This window comes from Pseudophryne corroboree, chromosome 4 (assembly GCF_028390025.1).
Source record: "Pseudophryne corroboree isolate aPseCor3 chromosome 4, aPseCor3.hap2, whole genome shotgun sequence".
NCBI lineage: Eukaryota > Metazoa > Chordata > Amphibia > Anura > Myobatrachidae > Pseudophryne > Pseudophryne corroboree.
Genome location: NC_086447.1, coordinates 415,235,355 through 415,259,894, shown reverse-complemented (window position 1 = coordinate 415,259,894; position 24,540 = coordinate 415,235,355). Strand labels below are relative to the sequence as shown.

The 24,540-nt window shown below is 45.4% G+C and overlaps 1 protein-coding gene across 2 annotated transcripts in view; it reads right to left on the bottom strand.

Moving 5' to 3' along the window:
• Nucleotides 1-24,540, bottom strand: part of KCNQ5 (potassium voltage-gated channel subfamily Q member 5) — a 1,045,273-nt gene that overhangs the window by 385,635 nt on the left and 635,098 nt on the right. For both annotated transcript variants that reach the window (XM_063916808.1, XM_063916809.1), the window contains exon 2: nt 21,200-21,290. In XM_063916808.1, coding sequence (XP_063772878.1) covers nt 21,200-21,290 — 91 coding nt within the window. The remainder of the gene's footprint in view (nt 1-21,199; nt 21,291-24,540) is intronic.

Genomic DNA, 24,540 nt, shown 5'->3' with positions numbered 1-24,540 from the left:
AAATGGGCGTTACATTCACAATCTACAAAGCCCTCTTCATCCATAACAAACTAGTAATATAGAAGATGATGTTGATGACGATTAGTCTGACACAGCTGAATCAGCAGGTGATATTGTAGCTAGAGATATGGACATGGGCACAACAGTACTTCAGGCATCAAATGAAAATAATACATTTCACCTATCTGATGATCAAAACATAAAACTTGTCAAAAAGGTTTGGAAAATGAATTTTATGTTTAAAAGATCTCCCACAAAAAGTTATGTCATTCTACAAAATGATGTAAAAGCTGAGTAAGGTAAAGAATTGACACCAATAGTGGACTGCAAAACTAGGTAGAACTCATTGTTTGCTATGCTTGAACATTTTCCCGCTTTAAAGCCACCCCATTCAAAAAACTATGCAAAACTGTAGCCCCCCACCCCATGTCACATTACGCCACTCTGCAGTGCCCCCAGTGTGCAGTGTGCCATTCCATAGTTTGCTTCAAGGGGGGAGGGACAGTGCCGGATTTCTCACCAGGCACATGAGGCACCTGCTTAGGGGCGGCACCTACTACGGATAGCATAGCAATCACACCCTTGTTTGATTTTTCTTTTTAATGCTGACCAGGAGGGGTTTCAGGTAATTGGGAAGTGGGGGGCGGAGGGAATGTGTAGGGAGGTAGAGGGTACATGCTGCTGGGTCCCGGAAAGGAGGCTTCTTGAATAAGGTGGATCCAAAGACTGCTATGTTTATACGGGGCCTATCAGAGCTCTGCATTTGCCTCATTACCCTGGCCCTGCCCCCATGTATCAGAGCACAAACAGCTCTAATTGTGGTTTTATGTCCTTACAAAATTCTGGAAACATGTATTACCAACAATATTGTGGAATGTTATATTCTTGATTATGGTATCAAATGGTACAGGCAATATAATCTATAAAAGAAATGTACTTTAGAAAGCTCAGTAGGCTATATATGTATCCCTATAGTAAGTGTCAGGGGATATCAAATGTTCACCCAAGCACAGATATGACAGGAAGAAAGATCAAAAGCCATAACATGTCAGAGAGCGGAAAAGGTTAATTGATCCCACAAGACTTGTGTTTAGCCTACAGTAATAAGAGCTGGGAATCAGTAGAAAAACACTTACACCTGTGTTGTGAGAGAGACAGTGTATAAGCTAATACCATCTAGAAAGGAGACACCATTATCCAGTTCTACAGTGATTCTAGAAATCCCTTCCATACTGTATATCACTCAAGACTGAAAGTACAAGTGCCCATCTTGTCTTACAAGTCAGGAAGTATCATCCAGCAGCTGAGAGGACATGACATGCCTGCAAAATCCCTTCCTTCATCTTTTAAATACCTTTTTCAAATATTAAATCTACTTGTTGACACAAAACAAAAAGTGGGCATTATACGTATATGCAATTTATGCACTATACAACTATATATGCACTCTTATCTCAAGTATTTATTTATTAATTACCAGTTATTTATATAGCGCACACATATTCCACAGCGCTTTACAGAGCGTATTTGGCCATTCACATCAGTCCCTGCCCCAGTGGAGCTTACAATCTAGATTCCCTATCTCATGTACACACAGACACATTCACGCTAGGGTTAATTTTGTTGGGAGTCAATTAACATACCAGTATATGTTTGGATTGTGGGAGGAAACCGGAGAACCCGGAGAAAACCCATGCAAGTACAGGGAGAATATACAAACTCCACACAGTTGGAGCCATGGTGGGAAGTCATATTATCATATTTTCATCAGAGTAACAAAAAATGTACAGGGTGTTTTAACATTGAAAATCATTTAATAACACAATATGCATAAGTGATGTGTTTGGGAATAGAAATAAAAATTTATTTTTCATTCAGGGGCTCATGGGTGAAATTCATATTGACGTGTTAAAAACCAGGACTTACAGTATTTGTGGTGATTAGAGATGTTCAGTCCAGGCCCATCAGCTGTTCAGAGATTGCTAAATAGCCCTATATCCAAATCCCCAAGAGAACTATTTTAGGGATGATAAATAGCAGTGAAACGTTGACATATTTTGGATTAACCACTTAACTGGCGATTTAAAAAACAAAAAAACTCCCAAAACTTGTTGATTTTTCTTATTAAAAAATGAGCTAAATAATAGCTATTTAAACCTGATTCAATAGAAGTTTTTTTTATATTTTTCACAAAAAAAATATATAATGTGAATCAACAATTTTGGATAGATTTTTGAAAATGCGGCTGCTGTGTTTGCACTGATGCCGGCAGGAGGGGAGATGCTGGACTGCCTGATATCTGCTGGTCTCAGTGATTGGGACACACTGCAGCGGCGGCGGCTGCTGTGTCAGTAATGGCTGCTTTGCAGCCACCAGGTTAGGGTTGTTGCAGGGCTGCTTACACTGTGGTTATCGGTGATCAGGACACACTGGGGGCAGAGCTGGAGGTGCAGGCAGGCTGGCAGACTGTTCTGATATACAGTAGGTGGTTGCATCAGATGTGACCATGTCAGGGAAAGCCCAGCCTGGCATGGTCGTACGGAATCTGAAGTTACTAAACCAGGCAAGTGGTTAATAAGGAAGCTGGCTGCAGATGGCAAGGGTATTTAATGAACGCAAACGTCCACAGTGCTAAAGCTAGTCCTTCAAGTTTTGTGACGTCACTTTTATCTATGCATTTTTCTGGTCTCTTGAAGGAGATAAGATTATGCATGAATGGAGACATTACCCTATTTAGCATGAATCTCAGAGCTTTAGAATCATATTAAACTTACAGGTGATATTAATAAGGACTACATAGGTAAAAGTACAGGAAGTGCATATATAGGCAGGCACATACAAACAACTTTAAATGTAAAATTCTGACACTTGGAATAAAGGGGGGGGGGGGGGGGAATATAATAGGGTGTGAGAATCAAGAAGTGAGAGATTTTGTGAGTACTCTCCTGTTTTGTTTTTTAAGTCAATCATTTACATGGCAAAAGCAGGTTGATATTACCATGTAAACGATTGCCACTCTCACAAAATCTCTCAGTTCCTGATTCTCACACCCTATTACATTCCCCACAATGGCACTTCATTGCAATGAGTTATAGACTACATCATTGAGGATCACATACAGATGTAGCCACCTTTATCTTGAACGATTCTCTGCCTAGACGGACGTTTAGATACTCAGCATGCATTACACATCTCCACCACTGGGTGGCTAATGCTCCACTAATCCAGTACTTTCGATCGTATAGCGGCGGATTGATCTACAGCTCTGGCAAATGGTCAGTAGCGACTGTAATGTTAATAGATGGTGACCAATGGTCAGACGGTAAGAGTTCTCAATATAAAAAAATAGTTAATACAGACACAAACGAACATGTTAAAACACTTGTGTATGCAGACACAATATTGTGTATGGAGATGCAACTAATTGTGTAAAAGGAAGTATGTACAATGCATAAACACCGTGCTTTTAAATACATGTACGGTATGAGCGTCCGAGTTCCCGTGACATTCACTTTATTATAATTTTTTTTCTTTGTTATACATTCAATGGAAGGGTGCACACAGGTTTCACATAAATCTTGTCTTGTAACCTGATCGGAACTCCCTACCTGTCTACTGCATGAACTGTGCAGGCTCCCAGGGGGGAAGGGGAAAGTGGGATGGGGGTAGGGCGAGGCAGTGGAAAATAACATGTTCAAAGAACGGGCCAATGCTGAAGGAGCATCAGAATCCCCTATCTAAAATACACAGGGTCGATAGGGATAAGCGAGGTCTATGCACATAACGATACACCAGACCCCATCGCATCACAAAGTGACAAAATGTCCGAGGCACATGAACCCCCGCCTTGTAGCATTATGTGCATAGACCTCGCTTAACCCTATCGCCCCTGTGTGTTTTAGCTAGGGGATTCCGACGCTCCTTCAGCACTGCCCCGAAGCCTGCAAAACCTATGCTGTCACTCGCTCTATAGCTGAGTGCTGACACAATGTGGATGCTCATGTGCCTTGGACATTTTGTCACTTGGTGATGCGATGGGGTCTGGGGTATCGTTAAGTGCATAGACCTCGCTTATCCCTATTGACCCTGTGTATTTTAGCTAGGGGATTCTGACGCTCCTTCAGCATTGCCCCGTGACCTACAAAATCTGTGCTGTTACTTGCTCCATAGCCGAGGGCCTCCGTGGGGCAAGGAGTCACAGGCGGTAGCCATTTCAATTGAGTCTGCCCCGCTACAGAATTGTATGTGTACCGTATGGTGCATAGAACCTTAACAGTACAACCGCTCCTGCAGCTTTGCACTGGTTTATGTGAATAACTCCCTCCCTGTCTACTGCATGACCTGTGCAGGCTCCCAGGGGGGAAGGGTGATGGGCTAGTGGGAGGCGGTGGAAAATACCGTGCTTTTGAAATGCAAGTACCAGAGGCGGAACTACCACCAGTGCAACCAGTGCGTTGCACTGGGGCCCGCCTCTGTCCAGGGGCACAAAGCATGTAATGAGTCAAACTGACTCATTACATGCTGCTGTGTGCTGCGGGCAACCGCTGCCCGCAGCACACAGCCGCCCGGAGAGGAGAGGAGCAGCGGTACGGGGGAGAAGGAGGAGGAGGGAGGTGGAGGAGGGAGCCGCAGCAGCGCTTTACTACTGGTTGAGGCGCTGCTGCTGCTGCTGCTGGCCCTCTGCTTCACTATAGGCTGTCTTCCGAGAACAGCCTATAGTGAAGCAGAGGGGCAGCAGCAGCAGCACCTCCACCAATAACACAGCGCTGCTGCGGCTCCCTCCTCCACCTCCCTCCTCCTCCTTCTCTCCTGCCCGGGAATCGTGAGTGACCAGAAGCTACACCGAGGAGCCTGAGCCAGCGGAGAGGGTAAGTATAAATCATTCTCTTTCTTTCTTTCTTTCTTTCTTTCTTTCTTTCTTTTCTTTCTTATCTTTCTTTCTTTCTACAAAAAGGGGGACTGTCTGCCACAATGTGTAAAAAGGGGGAATCTGCTTGCGCAATGTGTAAAAAGGGGGATTCTGCTTGCCGCAATGTGTAAAAAGGGGGAATCTGCCTGCCGCAATGTGTAAAAAGGGGGAATCTGCTTGCCGCAATGTGTAAAAAGGGGGAATCTGCCTGCCGCAATGTGTAAAAGGGGGATGCTGTCTGCCGTAATGTGTAACAAGGGCACGCTGTCTGCCGCAATGTGTAACAAGGGCACGCTGTCTGCCGTAATGTGTAACAAGGGCACGCTGTCTGCCGTAATGTGTAAAAAGGGCACGCTGTCTGCCGTTATGTGTAAAAAGTGTACGCTGTCTGTCGCTATGTGTAACAAGGGCACGCTGTCTGCCGTTATGTGTAAAAAGGCCACGCTGTCTGCCATTATGTGTAAAAAGGGTACGCTGTCTGCCGCTATGTTTAACAAGGGCACGCTGTCTGCCGTTATTTGTAAAAAGTGTACGCTGTCTGCCGCTATGTGTAACAAGGGCACGCTGTCTGCCGTTATGTGTAAAAATGGCACGCTGTCTGCCGTTATGTGTAAAAAGTGCACGCTGTCTGCCGCTATGTGTAAAAAGGGCACGCTGTCTGCCGTTATGTGTAAAAAGGGGGACGCTGTCTGCCATAATGTGTAAAAAGGGGACGCTGTCTGCTGTAATGTGTAAAAAGAGGAATCTGTCCGCCGTAAGGTGTAAAAGAGTCTCTACCTGGTGTAGTGGTGCTACTGTGCGGCGTAATTTGAATAATGGAGACTACTGTGCACCGTTTTATGAATTGGTATTATTTTGTGGCCACACCCCTTCCCCACTAAGTACAGTGATTTGGCATCCAGGAACTTAGGGAGGAGCTTTTATCTCTCTCCATTGTAATCTTTCTAAGTATAATGGAGAGAGATAAAAGCTCCTCCCTAAGTTACTGGATGCCAAATCACTGTCCGTAGTATCTCTGTACAGTATATTTTACTAGTATACTAATTAGCACAAGCAGCTTGTAACATACAGTGGCAGGTTTGATCTTTCTATGTATAATGTAGAGAGATAAAAGCTCCTCCGTAAGTTCCTGGTTGCCAAATCACCGTCCTTAGTATCTCTGTATAGTATTCTCTATTAGGGTACTAAATAGCACGAACAGCTAATTAGTACCCTAATAGAACATACTGTACAGAGATACTAAGGCCAAAATTTACTAATATTCGTGTTTTAGCTGTTTTTAAGGGTGTTTGAACTCGAATGGTATCGGTTGCATTTTACTGCAACTTTTTGAATCCTGATACGGTCAGTTACTAAGCTGCCGAGTTTTCCACATTCGTTTTTTCCGATGTCGATGTGATTCGTAATGTCAGGCAGTGTTTTACGGGAGTGATGAGTAAAACACTGCCTGACAAAACACAAGGAATCCTGGCCGGATCTGTGAGATCCGTGCAGGTCTTCATTGTGCACCTTTTTAAAAAAAATTAAAGTGTTAAAAATCAAGAAAAAAAATTGCGTGGGGTCTCCCCTCCTAAGCACAACCAGCCTCGGGCTCTTTCAGCCGGTCCTGGTTGCAAAATATGGGGAAAAAATTGACAGGGGTTCCCCCATATTTTAACAACCAGCACCAGGCTCTGCGCCTGGTCCTGGTGCCGAAAATACGGGGGACAAAAAGCGTAGGGGTCCCCCGTATTTTTGGAACCAGCACCGGGCTCCACTAGTCAGAGAGATAATGCCACAGCCGGGGAACACTTTTATATAGGTCCCTGCGGCCCTGGCATTAAATCACTAACTAGTCACCCCTGTCCGGGGTACCCTGGAGGAGTGTGAACCCCTTAAATCAAGGGGTCCCCCCCTCCAACCACCCAAGGGCCAGGGGTGAAGCCCGAGGCTGTCCCCCCCATCCAAGGGCTGCGGATGGGGGGTTGATAGCCTTGTGAAAAAAATAGAATATTGTTTTTTGTAGCAGTACTACAAGTCCCAGCAAGCCTCCCCCGCAAGCTGGTACTTGTAGTACTGCTACGTGTAAACATGGGACCCCTTTCAGTGCGTGGTCGGGTTTCCGGTTTGTTTTTTTGCCAAGTACGTGGATTACAAGCTCAGAAGAGGACAGATCTACACTGGATTTTTGTGAGTATAATTTTAATTTCAGGTAACCCATGGATTCTACTTGGAGAAGTGGACCGACCCTCGTGTGAACATAGGTAAGTATGTGTGAATGTAGGTGTGCATGTATGTAATAAAATTGTAATTTCAAGGTGTGTGAGTTCTGTTTTTATTTGGGTATTTTTTTTGTAGTAGTACTACAGGTACCAGCGGGCCCGTTTTTCCACCGCATGCTGGTACTTGTGGTTCTCCAAGTACCAGCTTGCGGGGGAGGCTTGCTGGGACTTGTAGTACTGCTACATAAAACAATATTCTATTTTTTTCACAAGGCTATCAGCGCCCCATCCGCAGCCCTTGGATGGGGGGGACAGCCTCGGGCTTCACCTCTGGCCCTTGGGTGGCTGGAGGGGGGGGGGACCCCTTGATTTAAGGGGTTCCCACTCCTCCAGGGTACCCCGGCCAGGGGTGACTAGTTAGTGATTTAATGCCAGGACCACAGGGACCTATATAAAAGTGTCCCCCGGCAGTGGCATTATCTCTCTGACTAGTGGAGCCCGGTGCTGGTTCCAAAAATACGGGGGACCCCTACGCTTTTTGTCCCCCATATTTTTGGCACCAGGACCAGGCGCAGAGCCCGGTGCTGGTTGTTAAAATATGGGGGAACCCCTGTCAATTTCCCCCCCATATTTTTGCAACCAGGACCGGCTCAAAGAGCCCGAGGCTGGTTATGCTTAGGAGGGGGGACCCCACGCAATTTCCCCCCCCAGTTTTTACATTAAACAGACCCTTTCCCATAGATAACCATGCACAGATCTCACTGATCCGTGCATGGTTATCCAAACTCGACTGGAAAAAGCAGGTCTATTTTTTTGCTGCTTTTTTTAACGATTCGCAAAAAAATACATCCGCACTTGAGCACTCAGAGACTAACACCCAAATACGAATGAATAGTGAATACCCGTGTTGTAGGAAATAACAGCCGCATTTGACCGATGGTCTATTCATTCGTATTTGAGTACTTTGCTGTTCAAACCATTACGAATGTCCCAAACACTGCCGAGATTTGTGCTTAGTGAATTCCCGTGTTGGGACTTAGGAAAAAAAACACAAATCGGCCAAACTCGGATTTTCAGTAAATACTGGCCTAAGTGCGGTGATTTGGCATCCAGGAACTTAGAGACGAGCTTTTATCTCTCTCCATTATACATAGGATTAAACTTGCTGTACGTTACAAGCTGTTCGTGCTAATTAGTACCCTAATAGAACATACTGTACAGAGATACTAAGTACGGTGATTTGGCATCCAGTTAAAAGCTGTTCGTGCTAATTAGTACACTAGTAGAACATACTGTACAGAGATACTAAGGACGGTGATTTGGCATCTAGGAACTTAGGGAGAAGCTTTTATCTCTCCATTATACATAGAAAGATTAAACTTGCCACTGTATGTTACAAGCTGTTCGTGCTAATTGTTAGGCGCCGGGGTCCGCTCGGCCGTGCGGCCCGGCGCCTAGCAACCAGGGACGCCGTGCGCGTTCAGCCGCCGGCTCCCTGGCAACGCTAAGACGCCGGGCGCACGGAGCCGCTCTGACCTTAGCAACGGGGACGCCACGTTCAGCCGCGTTCCCCGTTGCTGGGTCTATTCTCATTACCCTGATTATGTGCTGGCCGTGCAGCATGCAAGCTGCACGGCATTTCTATTTGATTGTCCTGTCTGGATCCTGATTGGAGGGTGCCTGAATAAAGGCACCCTCAGGACTTCTTACAGACGCCGGTGATAGCTTCCTGTTTGCCTGTGTCTGCTGCAGAGAGTTCCCAGTCCCGGTCTTTTCGGTTGTTCCTGTCCTCAGAGATCCTGTACTCGGAAGTTACCATCTGTTCCTGGAGTCTGACCGAGCACCTTTAACATCTGGTGGTGTTCGTGAGTCGCGGCGCAGCCGTGTGTTGCGGCTTGTCCGCTTCTGTTTATTATTTTGTTTAATTGTGTTCTGGAGCTTTGCGGAGGATTCCGCTTCCACAGATCCACTCTGGTGTCCGGCGGTGCCGGATAGGAGTGTCGGATCAGTGGATCCTTGGTTGTCCTTTTTCCTGGCGGCTAGTCCGCACATACCTTTTGATTTAGTTAGTTAGCTTGTAACCCCTGGCCTGGTTGCTTAGTCAGAGGGCCCCTTGTTATCACCCTGTCTCGGACTTCCCCTTGTCTCCCATTAAGACCTGCGGGGGCATCGGGGTTGGGCAGACATAATCCGCCCTTCGAACGCGGCTGCCATGGGCTCAAGCAACCATAGTCTCGCAGGGGATTTCTGATAACACGGGCGAGACAACGGAGTTAGGGCGCCAGGGGTTACTAGGCTATCCAGCTCCCACAACCAGCTTATTTTCCTGTACTCAGATCCCTGCCATAAGATCTCCTCCGGTCTGGAGTACAGGAAACAAAACATTATCACCGGCCTACAAAAGAAAAGATTTAACTTACAGTAAATTTTTTCACTTTTTAGTTGGGAGATTTTTGTCGGCCTTATGAATCCCACCGGTGTTGGGCCAAACCCTGGCCAGCTTCTTGTTAGTCAGATTCAGGAACTTACTCAGATGGTTCAGGATCTGTCCCTCCGGGTGAGGTCACAGGAAGATCTGTTACGGACTTCCCCGAGGGTCATCCCTGAACCAAAAATGCATCTGCCTGACCGTTTTTCTGGGGATAGAAAACAGTTTTTTAATTTTAAAGAATCTTGCAAACTGTATTTTCGTTTAAGACCAGTTACCTCAGGTACAGAGGCTCAGCGGGTTGGGATTATTATTTCTCTACTTCAGGGGGATCCTCAGACCTGGGCTTTTGGTTTAAAGACAGACGATCCGGCCTTATCGTCTGTAGACGCCTTTTTAAAATCTTTAGGGCTATTGTATGACGACCCTGATAGAGAGGCGTCCGCAGAAAGTCAGTTGCGTGCTCTTAGACAGGGTAGGAATCCCGCAGAGAATTATTGTACGGAGTTTCGCCGTTGGTCGAACGACTGTGGCTGGAATGACCCAGCCCTGCGCAGTCAGTTTCGCCTCGGCTTATTGGAATCTATAAAAGACAGTCTCCTCCAGTATCCCGCTCCTGAGACCCTCGATAACCTCATGGAGCTATCTATTAAAATAGATCGTCGGCTCAGAGAGCGGAGGGCTGAAAAAGGGGCATCTGTCGGGTCCTCTCCCTGGGTTCCTTCCATTCCTGTAGACATAGAGGAGCCTATGCAGATTGGTCTCTCCAAATTGTCTCCGGAAGAAAGAACCAGGAGGCAAAATTATGGTCTGTGTTTATACTGCGGAGGTAAGGGACATTTTGCCCGTAGTTGTCCAAACAAGTTGGGAAACTTCCTGACCAAGTGAATTGTGAGGGGGTTCACTTTGGTCTGCAGCTCATCTCCTCAAATAATTCACTGTTGGTTCCTGCTAAAGTTTCCTATGGCAGCCTCTGTTCCTCGGTCTCTGCTTTTGTGGACAGTGGAGCTGCAGGAAACTTTATGGATTTAACATGGGCCAAGGCCTTAGGTATTCCTCAGCTAACCTTAGGTAGGTGTATCACCATGCATGGTTTAGATGGGAGTCCTTTATCCAATGGGGTTATTTCTCTATGTACACCTCCTGTTTTGCTCTCGGTGGGAGCTCTGCATTCTGAAAAAATTGAGTTTTTCCTTACCCATTGTCCAGCAGTTCCTGTGGTTCTGGGTCATCCTTGGCTGGCCTTTCATAATCCCGTCATTGATTGGCAGTCTGGGGAGATCCTACAATGGGGTACCATCTGTGATAAAGAATGTATTACGCTTCCTATCCGAGTAGCTGCCGCCAGTTCCGCACATATTCCTGGGGAATACCAGGATTTTGTTGATGTGTTTTCCAAGGGCAATGCGGATATTTTGCCTCCCCATAGGCCTTATGATTGTGCCATTGAGTTAATTCCTGGTGCCACGTTGCCTAAAGGAAGGTTATATGCATTGTCTGGTCCTGAAACTGTGGCCATGAATGAGTATGTGAAAGAAAGCCTTGGGAAAGGGTTTATCAGGCCATCTAAATCCCCTTTAAGTGCAGGTTTCTTCTTCGTAGAGAAGAAGGATGGTTCACTCAGACCCTGCATTGACTTTAGAGCTTTGAATAAAATTTCAGTAAAGAATACTTACCCTCTGCCGCTGATCTCTGTCCTCTTTGATCAGCTACGTTCGGCTGTTATTTTTTCTAAGATTGATCTTAGAGGAGCATATAACCTCATCAGAATCAGGTCAGGGGATGAGTGGAAAACGGCATTTAGTACTCAGTCGGGCCACTATGAGTATCTGGTCATGCCATTCGGCCTATCTAACGCTCCGGCAGTTTTCCAGGATCTCATTAATGATGTGCTCCGTGAGTTTCTGGGAAGATTCGTCGTGGTCTATTTAGACGATATTTTGATATATTCTGACTCCGTGGAACAACATGTTACCCAGGTGCGTCAGGTGCTAAAGAGATTACGTGAAAATCACTTATATGCCAAGCTGGAGAAGTGTGAATTTCATGTCACGGAAGTATCCTTTTTAGGGTACATTATTTCCCCTCGGGGATTCCGAATGGAACCAAAAAAGCTCCAAGCCATCCTTAGTTGGGCGCAACCCACCAATTTAAAAGCAATTCAGCGCTTTTTAGGGTTTGCAAACTACTATAGAAGATTTATTCACTCTTTCTCGGACCTAGTTGCTCCCATTGTGGCACTTACTAAGAAGGGAGCAGATCCTACCAATTGGTCATGTGAAGCGGAGTTATCTTTTCAGGCCCTAAAACAAGCCTTTGTCTCAGCCCCTGTCCTTAGACATCCCAACCCAGAATTACCTTTCATTATTGAGGTGGATGCCTCGGAGGTTGGAGTAGGGGCTATCCTTTCTCAGAAGGATCCAGATTCCCTTGAGTTACATCCTTGTGCCTTTATGTCCAGGAAATTCTCATCTGCAGAATCCAACTACGATGTTGGTAACCGGGAATTGCTGGCTATTAAATGGGCTTTCGAGGAGTGGAGACATTGGCTTGAAGGAGCTACCCACACCATTTCAGTTTTGACTGATCACAAGAATCTTCAATACATTGAATCGGCTAAACGACTGAATGCCCGACAGGCTCGTTGGGCTTTATTTTTTACTCGTTTCAAATTCATTATCACCTTCAGACCAGGTTCCAAGAATACCAAGGCAGATGCCCTGTCACGCAGTTTCCTTCCGGTTCAAGACAACAGTCCTGTTACTCCCATACTTCCGCCTTCAGTCATTCAGGCAGGTCTCACACAGGATGTATTTTCCCAATTAAAGCTGCTTCAACATCAAGCTCCGGGAAATACTCCTGCTAGTCGTCTTTTTGTTCCTGAGTTTTTGAGAGCAACTGTTTTGGCGGAATTTCATGATAGCAAAGTTGCAGGGCATCCGGGAATCGCTAAGACTTTGGAATTAGTATCCCGCTCAGTATGGTGGCCTGGTCTTTCCAAAGACATTAAAGAGTTTGTTTTTTCGTGTCAGGTCTGTGCACAGCATAAAGTTCCCCGTTCTTTGCCTATTGGTCAACTTATGCCCTTGAAAGTTCCTCTTAGGCCATGGTCGCATATCTCCATGGATTTTGTGGTGGATCTCCCTCTGTCAGCCGGATACCGAGTCATATGGGTGGTAGTGGACCGTTTTAGCAAGATGGCCCATTTTATTGCTCTTCCCCGATTGCCATCTGCCCAGGGATTGGCAGTCTTGTTCCTCCGTCATGTTTTCAGACTCCATGGGTTACCCACTGATATTGTTTCTGACAGGGGTCCACAATTCATTGCGCAATTTTGGAAGTCTTTTTGTGCTTCATTAAAGATGAAATTATCATTAACCTCCGGCTATCATCCACAATCCAATGGACAGACTGAGCGAGTTAACCAATCTCTAAAACAATATTTGCGTTTGTACTCGGCCAAACTCCAAAATGACTGGTCTGAGTTTCTTCCATTGGCGGAGTTTGCTTATAATAATGCCTGTCATTCCTCCACCAATGTGTCTCCATTTTTTGCAGTTTTTGGTTTCCACCCCAGAGCTAATTCATTTTTTCAACATTCCTCTGTCTCCTCTCTGGCCCTGACCTCTCATCTTAAACTTATTTGGAAAAAAGTGCACCTGGCTCTCAGAAAAGCAGCTTTCCGGGAAAAAAAATTTTCTGACAGGCTACGGCGGCCGTGCACTTTTAAAGTAGGAGACAGGGTGTGGTTGTCGACTCGCAACATCAAACTTCGACAAACCTCAGCCAGATTGGGTCCTAGATATATTGGACCATTTCTCATTATCAAAAAAGTCAATCCAGTTGCTTTCCGGTTACGTTTACCAAAAACTTTACGGATCGGAAATACCTTCCATTGCTCATTGCTTAAACCATATGTTTCGTCCAGCAGATTTCCTCGTAAAAAATCTCAGGGGAGATCACCAGTTAATGTACAGGGTCAGCAAGAGTTCTTGGTTGAGAAGGTTCTCGATTCCAAGTTGTCCCGGGGTCGGCTTTATTTTTTGGTGCATTGGAGAGGTTATGGGCCAGAGGAAAGGTCGTGGGTCCTGGATGAAGACCTTCATGCCCCAAAGCTCAAAAGGGCATTTTTTCGTGAATTTCCTCGGAAACCTGGCTTTAGGGGTTCCTTGACCCCTCCTCAAGGGGGGGGTACTGTTAGGCGCCGGGGTCCGCTCGGCCGTGCGGCCCGGCGCCTAGCAACCAGGGACGCCGCGCGCGTTCAGCCGCCGGCTCCCTGGCAACGCTAAGACGCCGGGCGCACGGAGCCGCTCTGACCTTAGCAACGGGGACGCCACGTTCAGCCGCGTTCCCCGTTGCTGGGTCTATTCTCATTACCCTGATTATGTGCTGGCCGTGCAGCATGCAAGCTGCACGGCATTTCTATTTGATTGTCCTGTCTGGATCCTGATTGGAGGGTGCCTGAATAAAGGCACCCTCAGGACTTCTTACAGACGCCGGTGATAGCTTCCTGTTTGCCTGTGTCTGCTGCAGAGAGTTCCCAGTCCCGGTCTTTTCGGTTGTTCCTGTCCTCAGAGATCCTGTACTCGGAAGTTACCATCTGTTCCTGGAGTCTGACCGAGCACCTTTAACATCTGGTGGTGTTCGTGAGTCGCGGCGCAGCCGTGTGTTGCGGCTTGTCCGCTTCTGTTTATTATTTTGTTTAATTGTGTTCTGGAGCTTTGCGGAGGATTCCGCTTCCACAGATCCACTCTGGTGTCCGGCGGTGCCGGATAGGAGTGTCGGATCAGTGGATCCTTGGTTGTCCTTTTTCCTGGCGGCTAGTCCGCACATACCTTTTGATTTAGTTAGTTAGCTTGTAACCCCTGGCCTGGTTGCTTAGTCAGAGGGCCCCTTGTTATCACCCTGTCTCGGACTTCCCCTTGTCTCCCATTAAGACCTGGGGGGGCATCGGGGTTGGGCAGACATAATCCGCCCTTCGAACGCGGCTGCCATGGGCTCAAGCAACCATAGTCTCGCAGGGGATTTCTGATAACACGGGCGAGACAACGGAGTTAGGGCGCCAGGGGTTACTAGGCTATCCAGCTCCCACAACCAGCTTATTTTCCTGTACTCAGATCCCTGCCATAAGATCTCCTCCGGTCTGGAGTACAGGAAACATAACACTAATTAGTACACTAGTAGAACATAGAGTACAGAGATACTAAGGACGGTAATTTGGCAACCAGGAACTTAGGGAGGAACTATTATCTCTCTCCATTATACTTAGAAAGATTACAATGGAGAGAGATTAAAGCTCCTCCCTAAGTTCGTGGATGCCAAATCACTGTACTTAGTATCTCTGTACAGTATGTTCTACTAGTGTACTAATTAGCATGAACAGCTTGTAACGTACAGTGGCAAGTGTAATTTTTCTAAGTATAATGGAGAGAGATAAAAACTCCTCCCTATGTTCCTGGATGTCAAATTACCATGCTTAGCATTTCTGTACAGTATTTCCTATCTAGCCAGAAACCCTGCATCCTGTGCAAGCCAGGCGGACAACTGGAGGGGACCTGATACACGGTTGCTTCCCGTTTCCCTTTCCAGTGTCACATAAACTAGAGGTTGGTCTGCCCGAAAGCCAACAGTCTCCTCTTTTGTATGGTACCAGTCCTGAGTCTCTGGGACACCCAGAACCAGAGATATCAGTATGCAAAGTGGACCCATTTTCCCATAGACTATAATGGGCCCGGTTAATTCAGACCCACCATGGGTTCCGATGCTTGCCATGAGCCTTGTGGGGGTCACAGAAACTTGGGGTTGGTACCCTCTGGTAGCTAATTGTCTCTCCTTCAATACCAACCTAGCAATGAAGTCTCCCACCTCCCACGCTGAGAGTCCCAGGTTTGAGTACCAAAGTGCCAACCTTTTTTTTTTTTTTATATATTCCCGTGACATTCACTTTATTATTATTTTTTCTTTGTTATACATTCAATGGAAGGGTGCACACAGGTTTCACATAAATCAGAGTGGGTGGGGGATTTTCCTACATACAGTAGTATACTGTTGCACATGTCTTGTAACCTGATCGGGACTCCCTCCCTGTCTACTGCATGTACTTTGCAGGCTCCCAGGGGGGGAAGGGGAAAGTGGAATGGGGGTAGGGCAAGGCAGTGGAAAATACCGTTCTCAAAGAAAAGGCATAATCAAAACCATGGGGAACTTTGCTGTGTATCGTTATGTGCATAGACCTCACTTATCCCTATCACCCCTGTGTATTTTAGCTAGGGGATTATGACGCTCCTTCAGCATTACCCCATAGCCTGCAAAACCTATGCCGTTGCTCGCTCCATAGCTGAGTGCTGCCACAAGGCAGGGGTTCACGTGCCTCGGACATTTTGTCACTTTGCGATGCGATGGGGTCCGGTGTATCGTTATGTGCATAGACCTCGCTTATCCCTATCGCCCCTGTGTATTTTAATTAGGGGAATCTGACGCTCCTTCAGCATTGCCCCGTAGCCTGCAAAATCTGTGCTGTTACTTGCTCCATAGCCGAATGGCTCCATGGAGCTAGGAGTCACAGGCGGTAGCCATTTCAATTGAGTCTGCCCTGCTATAGAATTGTATGTGTACCGTACGGTGCATAGAACCTTGACAGTAGAAACTCTCCTGCAGCTTTGCCCTGCTTTATGTAAAACTTGTGTTTTGTCAGTTTGCTATGCGATCGAGCCCGGTGTAACATAATGTGCATAGACCTCGCTTATCTCTATCGCCCCTGTGTATTTTGGCTAGGGGATTGTGACGCTCCTTCAGCATTGCCCCGTAGCCTGCAAAACTTATGCCATCTCTCACTCCATATCCGAGCGCTGCCTGCCACATGGTGGGGGTTCAGGGGCGGCGGCCATTTTGCCAGTGTGCTATGCGATCGAGTCCGGTGTACCGTAATGTGCATAAACCTCGCTTATTCCTATCGCCCCTGTGTATTTTAGCTAGGGGATTGTGACGCTCCTACAGCATTGTCCCATAGCCTGCAAAATCTGGACTGTTACTTGCTCCGTGGCCTAGGGCCTCCGTGGGGCAAGGAGTCATAGGTGGTAGCCATTTCTATTGAGTCTGCCCTGCTACAGAATTGTTTGTGTACTGTACGGTGCATAGAACCTTAACAGTAGAACCGCTCCTGCAGCTTTTCCCCGGTTTATGTGAATAAAAAAAATAATAAAGTGTCTGGAAAAAACTAACATGCATTCGTACTTTAAGAATCGAACTCGGGACTCTGAGTACAGGAAGCGGAACACTTCACCACTTCGCCGCAGACAGATGAATAAATCCATTGGTTTTGATTATGCTGTAATGGCTACCGGATTAGGACGCTAACATACTGTACAAAATTCCTAATCTCAAGAGGCAATAGTGAACTTCTAACACGTCCATTTGCGACAGTGTACACTACTGGTTTTATGTTGTTTTGTCTGCGGGACTTGGACGCTCTCATATTCATAAAGTACTGTAGATGGATCATATACTGTATGCTCTACTATTTGCATCTGTACCGTATATACTGTATTACATAATGCAGCGTAATGAGTATTTACTGTATGCAGCGTAATGAGACGCCTTAGTAAAGTAGTCCTTATTATATATTTCAGTATTGTATTTTACGGGAGACCACACGCATGTGCAGTGGTGATTGTAAAAAGCGACATCTGGTGGATGATCACAGGTATTACACGTAAAGGTAACGCCAAACGTTCTGTCTGCCTCAGTGCGATTAGGTACGCCTCTCTGTGACTAGGCGCGCCTCCCTACGCCCCGGTACGCTGCGTATGCTCGATCGGGACAAACGCCTCAGCCAGTTAAGATAAAGGTGGCTACATCTGTAAGTATTTTGAAAAAAAAGGGGAAAAGTCAAATGAATTAATGAGATGGACCAAATGTGATAGGCTGTACTTTGAAATAACATTCTCTTTCATAAACAGATGCAAATTGTTATTTTTATATATCACGTCATAAAGTCTTAAAATTGCCCATTTGGGTAAACCATCCTTTACCGCTCTGCCTTTATATATACAGTACATAAGATTTCATTCTGCTTTATATTTTAATTTTATATGGCTATAAAACAATTTAATAAAATATTAAGTAAACCTTTCACTTAGATTTTTTACTTTTGGGAACGTAGTATATAGTTATGTAGCGATAAACTCCATTGTCCAGAATATCCTACTTTTATTCAATATTATTCAATATGATTCATTGAAAAGGGGGAGAGCAATGATATAAATAAAATATTATGAGGCAGTTTTTATTACAAATATTCTACCAATGACACACATTCTATTGAATCACCAACACACATTCTATTGAACCACATTTTAGTTTCCTGTTATAGCTACAGGCTAATCAGATCCTGTTCCTGCACACTGCTGATGATCTCTGGGCAGACAGAAACGCAGAATTGTTATGCTACAGAGAAACCAGGCATGAAGGCAGCAGAACTTGTCTAGTAGAGCTCAGACAGTAGCAAGAAAGGTAGTTTTCATAATGTGTGAGGGAAGGTAAAAAGTTAGTATTCAAGCACATTGTAAATGAACCTGGGCGCATATTTACAGCTGGGTAAATATATTTGATGTGGTGATCAAAGCCCTTTAAAGATGGAAAGTTAAAACCCATATTTGAGCTTTAAATGTAATTCCATTGTTTATTTTACTTTCTTCAGAACAATGAACTCTGTCCACAAAAGAACTTAACATTGGTTTGAAACGCTCTCTCTCTCTCTCTCTCTCTCTCTCTCTCTCTCTCTCTCTCTCTCTCTCTCTATATATATATACACACACACACACACACACACACACACACACACACACACACACACACACACACACCCTTCTTAATCCAACATAAATTACTGGCTGGGTTTAAACTAAAGAAAAAATCCACCCCTTTCGGGACCAGGGCTATATATCTGAGATATATACTGTATAAAATTCACTGGTCGGTCTGTCTGTCTGTTTGTGTGTTTGTTTGTTTGTTTGTTTGTTTGTTTGTCTGGCTGTCTGGTTATGTGCATTCGGACACCCCTGCAAAACTTGGGATAAAACCAAAGCAAGGCGGTCCAGTTGGATCCTGGCCAGGTTTTAAGTGGGTTGGAGTCCTGGTCAGGCCTCACGGCAGAATGCCCTGGACATACCTTTGACCCAGGGAGCCTGTTCTGGGCCTTCCACTGGATGGATTCGGAAGATAAGTTCACAGAGTGGTAACATTGGCTCCCAGATGATATACTAGGGGCTTGGGGTCCCAGCCATACCTCCCATTGGTGTACGCTGGCCAGAACTGTGACCCGGGGTGCCTGTTCTGGGCTTGTCACTGGATGGATTTGGTAGAAAACTTCACAGAGTGAAAACATTGCATCCTAGAAGACATACTAGGGGGTAGGAGTCGGTCGGACCTCACTGCGGAATGCGCCGGGCAGAACATTGACCCAGGAAGCCTGTTCTGGCTCTTCCACTGGATGTATTTGGTAGAAAACTTTATAAAGTGGTAACATTGGATCCCAAAAGACATACTAGGGGGTTGGAGTCCCAGTTGGACCTCCCACTGGTGTACACTGGGCAGAACTTTTACCCGGGGAGCCTGTTCTGGGCCTTCCACTGGATGGATTTTGAGAAAAACTTCAAAGTTGTAATGCTGGATCCCAGAAAACATACTAGGGGGTTGGGGTCTTAATTGGACCTCCCATCGGTGTACGCTGGGCAAAACTTTGACAAAGGGAGCCTGTTCTTAGCATTCCACTGGATGGATTTGTTAGAAAACTTCACAGAAGACATACTAGGGGGTAGGAGTCGGTCGGACTTCACTGTGGAATGCGCCAGACAGAACTGTGACCCAGGGAGCCTGTTCTGGCTCTTCCACTGGATGGATTTGGAAGAAAACTTCACAAAGTTGTAACACTGGATCCCAGAAAACATACTAGGGGGTCGGGGTCCCGGTTGGACCTCCCATTGGTGTATGCTGGGCAAAACTTTGACAAAGGGAGCCTGTTCTTGGCATTCCACTGGATGGATTTGATTGAAAACTTTAATAACTGTAATAACTGACAGAAATTACCATAATTCAATTACCTGAAATAACTGACTGAAATAACCATAAATCAATTAACTAAAATAACTGACAGAAATGGAGGGGGAAAGACAAAAAATGCTGTGCACTTAAAAGCCTTAGAATAGCAACATTGATAACAGGAGGAAAACTTTAAACCCATCTTGCAATGGAAAAGTGATTATAAAACTGAACAGAAACGAAAAATTGGGTATTAGAGCTACCGGCAACACCGCAAAAACAAAAACAACACGGGGCAGCCACCTCATGGGTGTGTTGGAAGAGCTACTAAGCTACTTATTATTTTTTACTATATTGACAGTTACATCCAACTCATTGATAACTTAAAAATTTAAACCCGGGCAACACCGGGTACTTCAGCTAGTAGACATATAAAAGACATAGGGGAAATGTACCAACACACGGACAAGCTTGTCAAAAGTATAAAGCAAGTCATAATTAGATGAAGTCATTAAGTCATCATTTGTAATGTCAATATCCATAATGTCAACACCACAATATTGACCATTATGATGTTGACACTGTTAAAATGTCAACAGGCAATATGTTGAGGAAAAATTCTCAGGCTGTCAACATGTGAGATGTTGACATTGTCAGAATGTTGACATTAAGGTTAGGCTGTGGATATGAGTGGGTTAGGTTTAGGCTGCGGGAGGAGGTTAGGATTAAGCCGCAGAAGGAAGTTAAGCACCAGATCAAGGGTTAGGGATATAAGAATAATACTTTTCCCAAAATATCATGTTTTGAGGATTAATGTCTATGGAAGTAAGTGGAATAATTACTGACTCAGCAAAATAGACTATTGGGCCCTACACACTGGCAGATTTCACTGAACAATATGAACGTTCTTGTTCATTAATGAACGAGAACTCGTTCATATCATTCAATGCGGAGGCAGCATAGATGAATGTTGCGCGGCCCCACACTTGTTCATCGTTGGTGCCCCGTCGCTTATGCATGCAGGCCAATATGGACAATCTCGTCCATGTTAGCGTGCAGTGCTATAGAGCCAGGTGAAGGGGGGAGTGAAGAAACTTCACTCCCCCATTACTTCCCCCCGCCGCCATGTCGCCCGCCATCCGTATCGGCAATTGGGCCCCTCGGCGCCACATCGCCATATGTGTAGGGCCCTTAACGCACATGTGCATGATTAAAGAAATCCATAAAACATGACCTGTTGGTTGTTCTGGAAGACTGGTGTGGAGACCCCTTTAGATAGCTAAACTCAAGTTCCCATTGGTATTTAATTTAGATTTCCAGTCAGTAGCACAAGTCTATTAATTACTTACTGACCAAATTTAAAACCACATCTGTGTTTTATCACTGCACCTACAATTCTGGGAATCACAGTTAAGAACCCTGCTCTACTGACACAAATATTAGAATAGTTATTATGGATTACTAAATATTTAACATTAAAATGCTACACTGTATAAGTACGTTTGAGTAATGTATTTGGAGTTTTTGACTAAATTTTGTGCTATGTATTACCATTCAGGAAAGAAAATGCTACAAATGACTGGACAGTTCTGTTATGATGGATATTTCCGTGTTGTCACTTACCAGGACAAAGAGGCAGTATGAAGCTTGTTCTTGATGTTCAGGGATGGTGGAGAACACTGATAAAATTAAGCAGCTGAAGACAAGAAGGAAACTGAAAAAGAGAAAGAAAAGAAAAAAGTTTTCTTTTTATTCTTTGCTTTAAATTCAATCCTGAAAATATACATATTGGTACAGTCATGTGTAGTAGGTATGCATATAGTTGTGTGTACATTTTAAGCAACCATAGACAAGTTATTTTAGGTAACATCTAAGAGAACAGAAGCTGACTTGATCTCAACAAGATACAAAGTTCAAAATTACTTTTCTCAATGTGAATTTAATAAAAAATATCTATTTATTTGCAGATTTTACAGATTCAAAATAAGTAAATAATGGTTCAGTGTCAACTGCAAGAAAGACAAGAATAACAAATCTGCCCAATGAGAGCCTTAAATGTTTGACACTATGGGGGTAATTCAGAATTGATCGCAGCAGCAACTTTGTTAGCAGTTGGGCAAATCATAAGAAAACCATTCCCTGGGCTGATACAATCCCCATGTAGTGGCAGTGGTGTCTCTGCACAGGCTTTCTGGCTTCAGAGAAGCCTTCCATGTCCTGTGGGACCCCGTCAGGCAGGCCCGGCGACAGGGGTGGTCAAGGACACACTTGTGCACGGCCCCGAGGTTCAGGAGGGCCCCACGGATCAGGGACACAAATAACGGGTCCACAGTGCCAATATTGCTTTTTAAAGTGTTTGCCCCAACTGTTCAATTTAAGTAACAATTAATAGGCCCCCTAAACCTAACCTAAACCCTCCCCCCTCCTTTTACCCCATCACTCTGTCTACCTACCGGGCTCACTGACAGTCTGAGTGAAAGGCTCCATTTTTTTAAAGATCCCCTCTGCCAACTTAAGGGTGGTTGAGGGGGCCCCAGAGATATCAGTGTGCTGGGCCCCAAGATTTCTGTTGCTGGCCCTGACCCTAACCCAGACCCCTAAATTAACCCTAATGCCTGTAGTAAAATTCTATGTTTCTATGTATATAGTGTATTGCAAGAAAATATCTGCGAATCCAATGGTACCATAAGTGTGGTATATACTTGCACTTCTTCATGGGGTGAGAACTTCTCCCCTAATTAAATTCAGCCCTATGAATAGAGGTTGTGTGATCCCTGTGCAGCAGTCACAGAAAGGGTTTATCTCTGCAGCTTGTCACTCAAATTACATTGTTGCATTTTTTTCAGACGTGGAGCTGGGAGCTGTAACCCACAGACCAGCTGCAATAATTAAGCTGGGAACACACTAGGCCAGTAGTTTTCAAACTGTGTGCCGTGGCACCCTGGGGTGCCTCAGGATACTTGCAGGGGTGCCTTGGATTGGTGGCCCAGGACCATTTCAAATTATTTATAGTTAATGTTATAGGCAAAACCAGTGCTGGTGGCTGTCAATCATAAAATATGTGCACAAACAGAAGCAATTCCTGTTCCCCACCATAAAACTAAACCTAAGGATGATATATAGATAGGCAGATAGATAAATATATATATATATATATATATATAGATATACTATTTAAAAAAAAATACCCACTCTGACAAGTTAAGGGGGGTAGAGGGGGCCCCAGATATGTCAGTGTACTGGGCCCCAAAATCTCTGTTGCTGGCCCTGCCACCGGGAAAGTTTCATGCACATGCCCAGACTGTCCGTCACATATGTGCATAACACAGCAGCTAAGGAAGAGAACGTCGATGGACCTCGCTGGAGAAGTGAGTAATGTTATATACCAACAGCATATTCATTACTATCACTACAATACTACACATAATATGCAGCTGGTAATAAGAATCATTAATTATTGGGCCCATCATTTTAAAATTAATATATTCACTCACAAAGCATGACAGACTATGGGGTATATGCAATTGCCGGCGAATCGCGGCAATTTTTCGCCCGTTTTTTAATTCGACACAATTCGACCGTCGAATTCCGGCAAGTGGGTGCCGAAATTCAACATATTCAATAAAAAACGGATTCGACAGTCCCGCTGTCGAAAAACGGCCGATTTGACGGATTTTGATCGGATTTCAAAAAAACGGGAAAAAACGGTAAAAAACCCCCCAAAAATTGCGTGGGGTCCCCCCTCCAAAGCATAACCAGCCTCGGGCTCTTCGAGCCGGTCCTGGTTCTAAAAATCCGGGGAAAAAACTGAAAGGGGATCCCCCCGTATTTTTAAAACCAGCACCGGGCTCTGCGCCTGGTGCTGGTGCAAAAAATACGGGGGACAAAAAGAGTAGGAGTCCCCCGTATTTTTTACACCAGCATCGGGCTCCACTAGCTGGACAGATAATGCCACAGCCGGGGGTCACTTTTATACAGCGCCTTGCGGCCATGGCATTAAATATCCAACTAGTCACCCCTGGCCGAGGAACCCTGGGGGAGTGGGGACCCCTTCAATCAAGGGGTCCCCCCCAGCCACCCAAGGGCCAGGGGTGAAGCCCGAGGCTGTCCCCCCCATCCAAGGGCTGCGGATGGGGGGCTGATAGCCTTGAGAACTATGAAAGAATATTGTTTTTTCCAGTAGTACTACAAGTCCCAGCAAGCCTCCCCCGCAAGCTGGTACTTGGAGAACCACAAGTACCAGCATGCGGGAGAAAAACGGGCCCGCTGGTACCTGTAGTTCTACTGAAAAAAAATACCCAAATAAAAATAGGAGACACACAGGTGTGAAATAAAGTAAAACTTTATTTCACACCTGCCGACACACACATACTTACCTATGTTGACCCGCCGACTGCCACGCCCCCCTCGTCACTGAAGAATCCGGGGTACCTGTGAATAAAATTATACTCACCTGATCCAGTGTCCAGATTATAATCCACGTACTTGACACACACAAAAAAACGAACACCCGGACCAGGCAGACTGAAAGGAGTCCCATGTTTACACATGGGACCCCTTTCCCCGAATGCAGAGACCCCCCCGTGACTGCTGTCACAGAAAGGTCTCTTCAGCCAATAAGCGAGCGCAACGTCCTGGCAATCTGCTGATTGGCTATGCGCGTCTGAGCTGTCAGACAGCGCATCGCAAAGCCTCTCCATTATATTCAATGGTGGGAACCAGGGCCGGACTGGGACTAAAAATAGGCCCTGGCATTTTTGAAGCACACAGGCCCACCTCTGTGACTCCTCCCCTTACTATTCCTGACTCCTCCCACTTATTAGTCTATGTTCTTACAAATATAATTAATATTCTAACAACATACAGGCGTACATCATTCTCTATTAAAATATACACAACCAGTGGTTGAAGTGGAAATTTTTAAGTGGGGGTATGGAAATGTGAGGCTTGTAATTAGGGGGCGT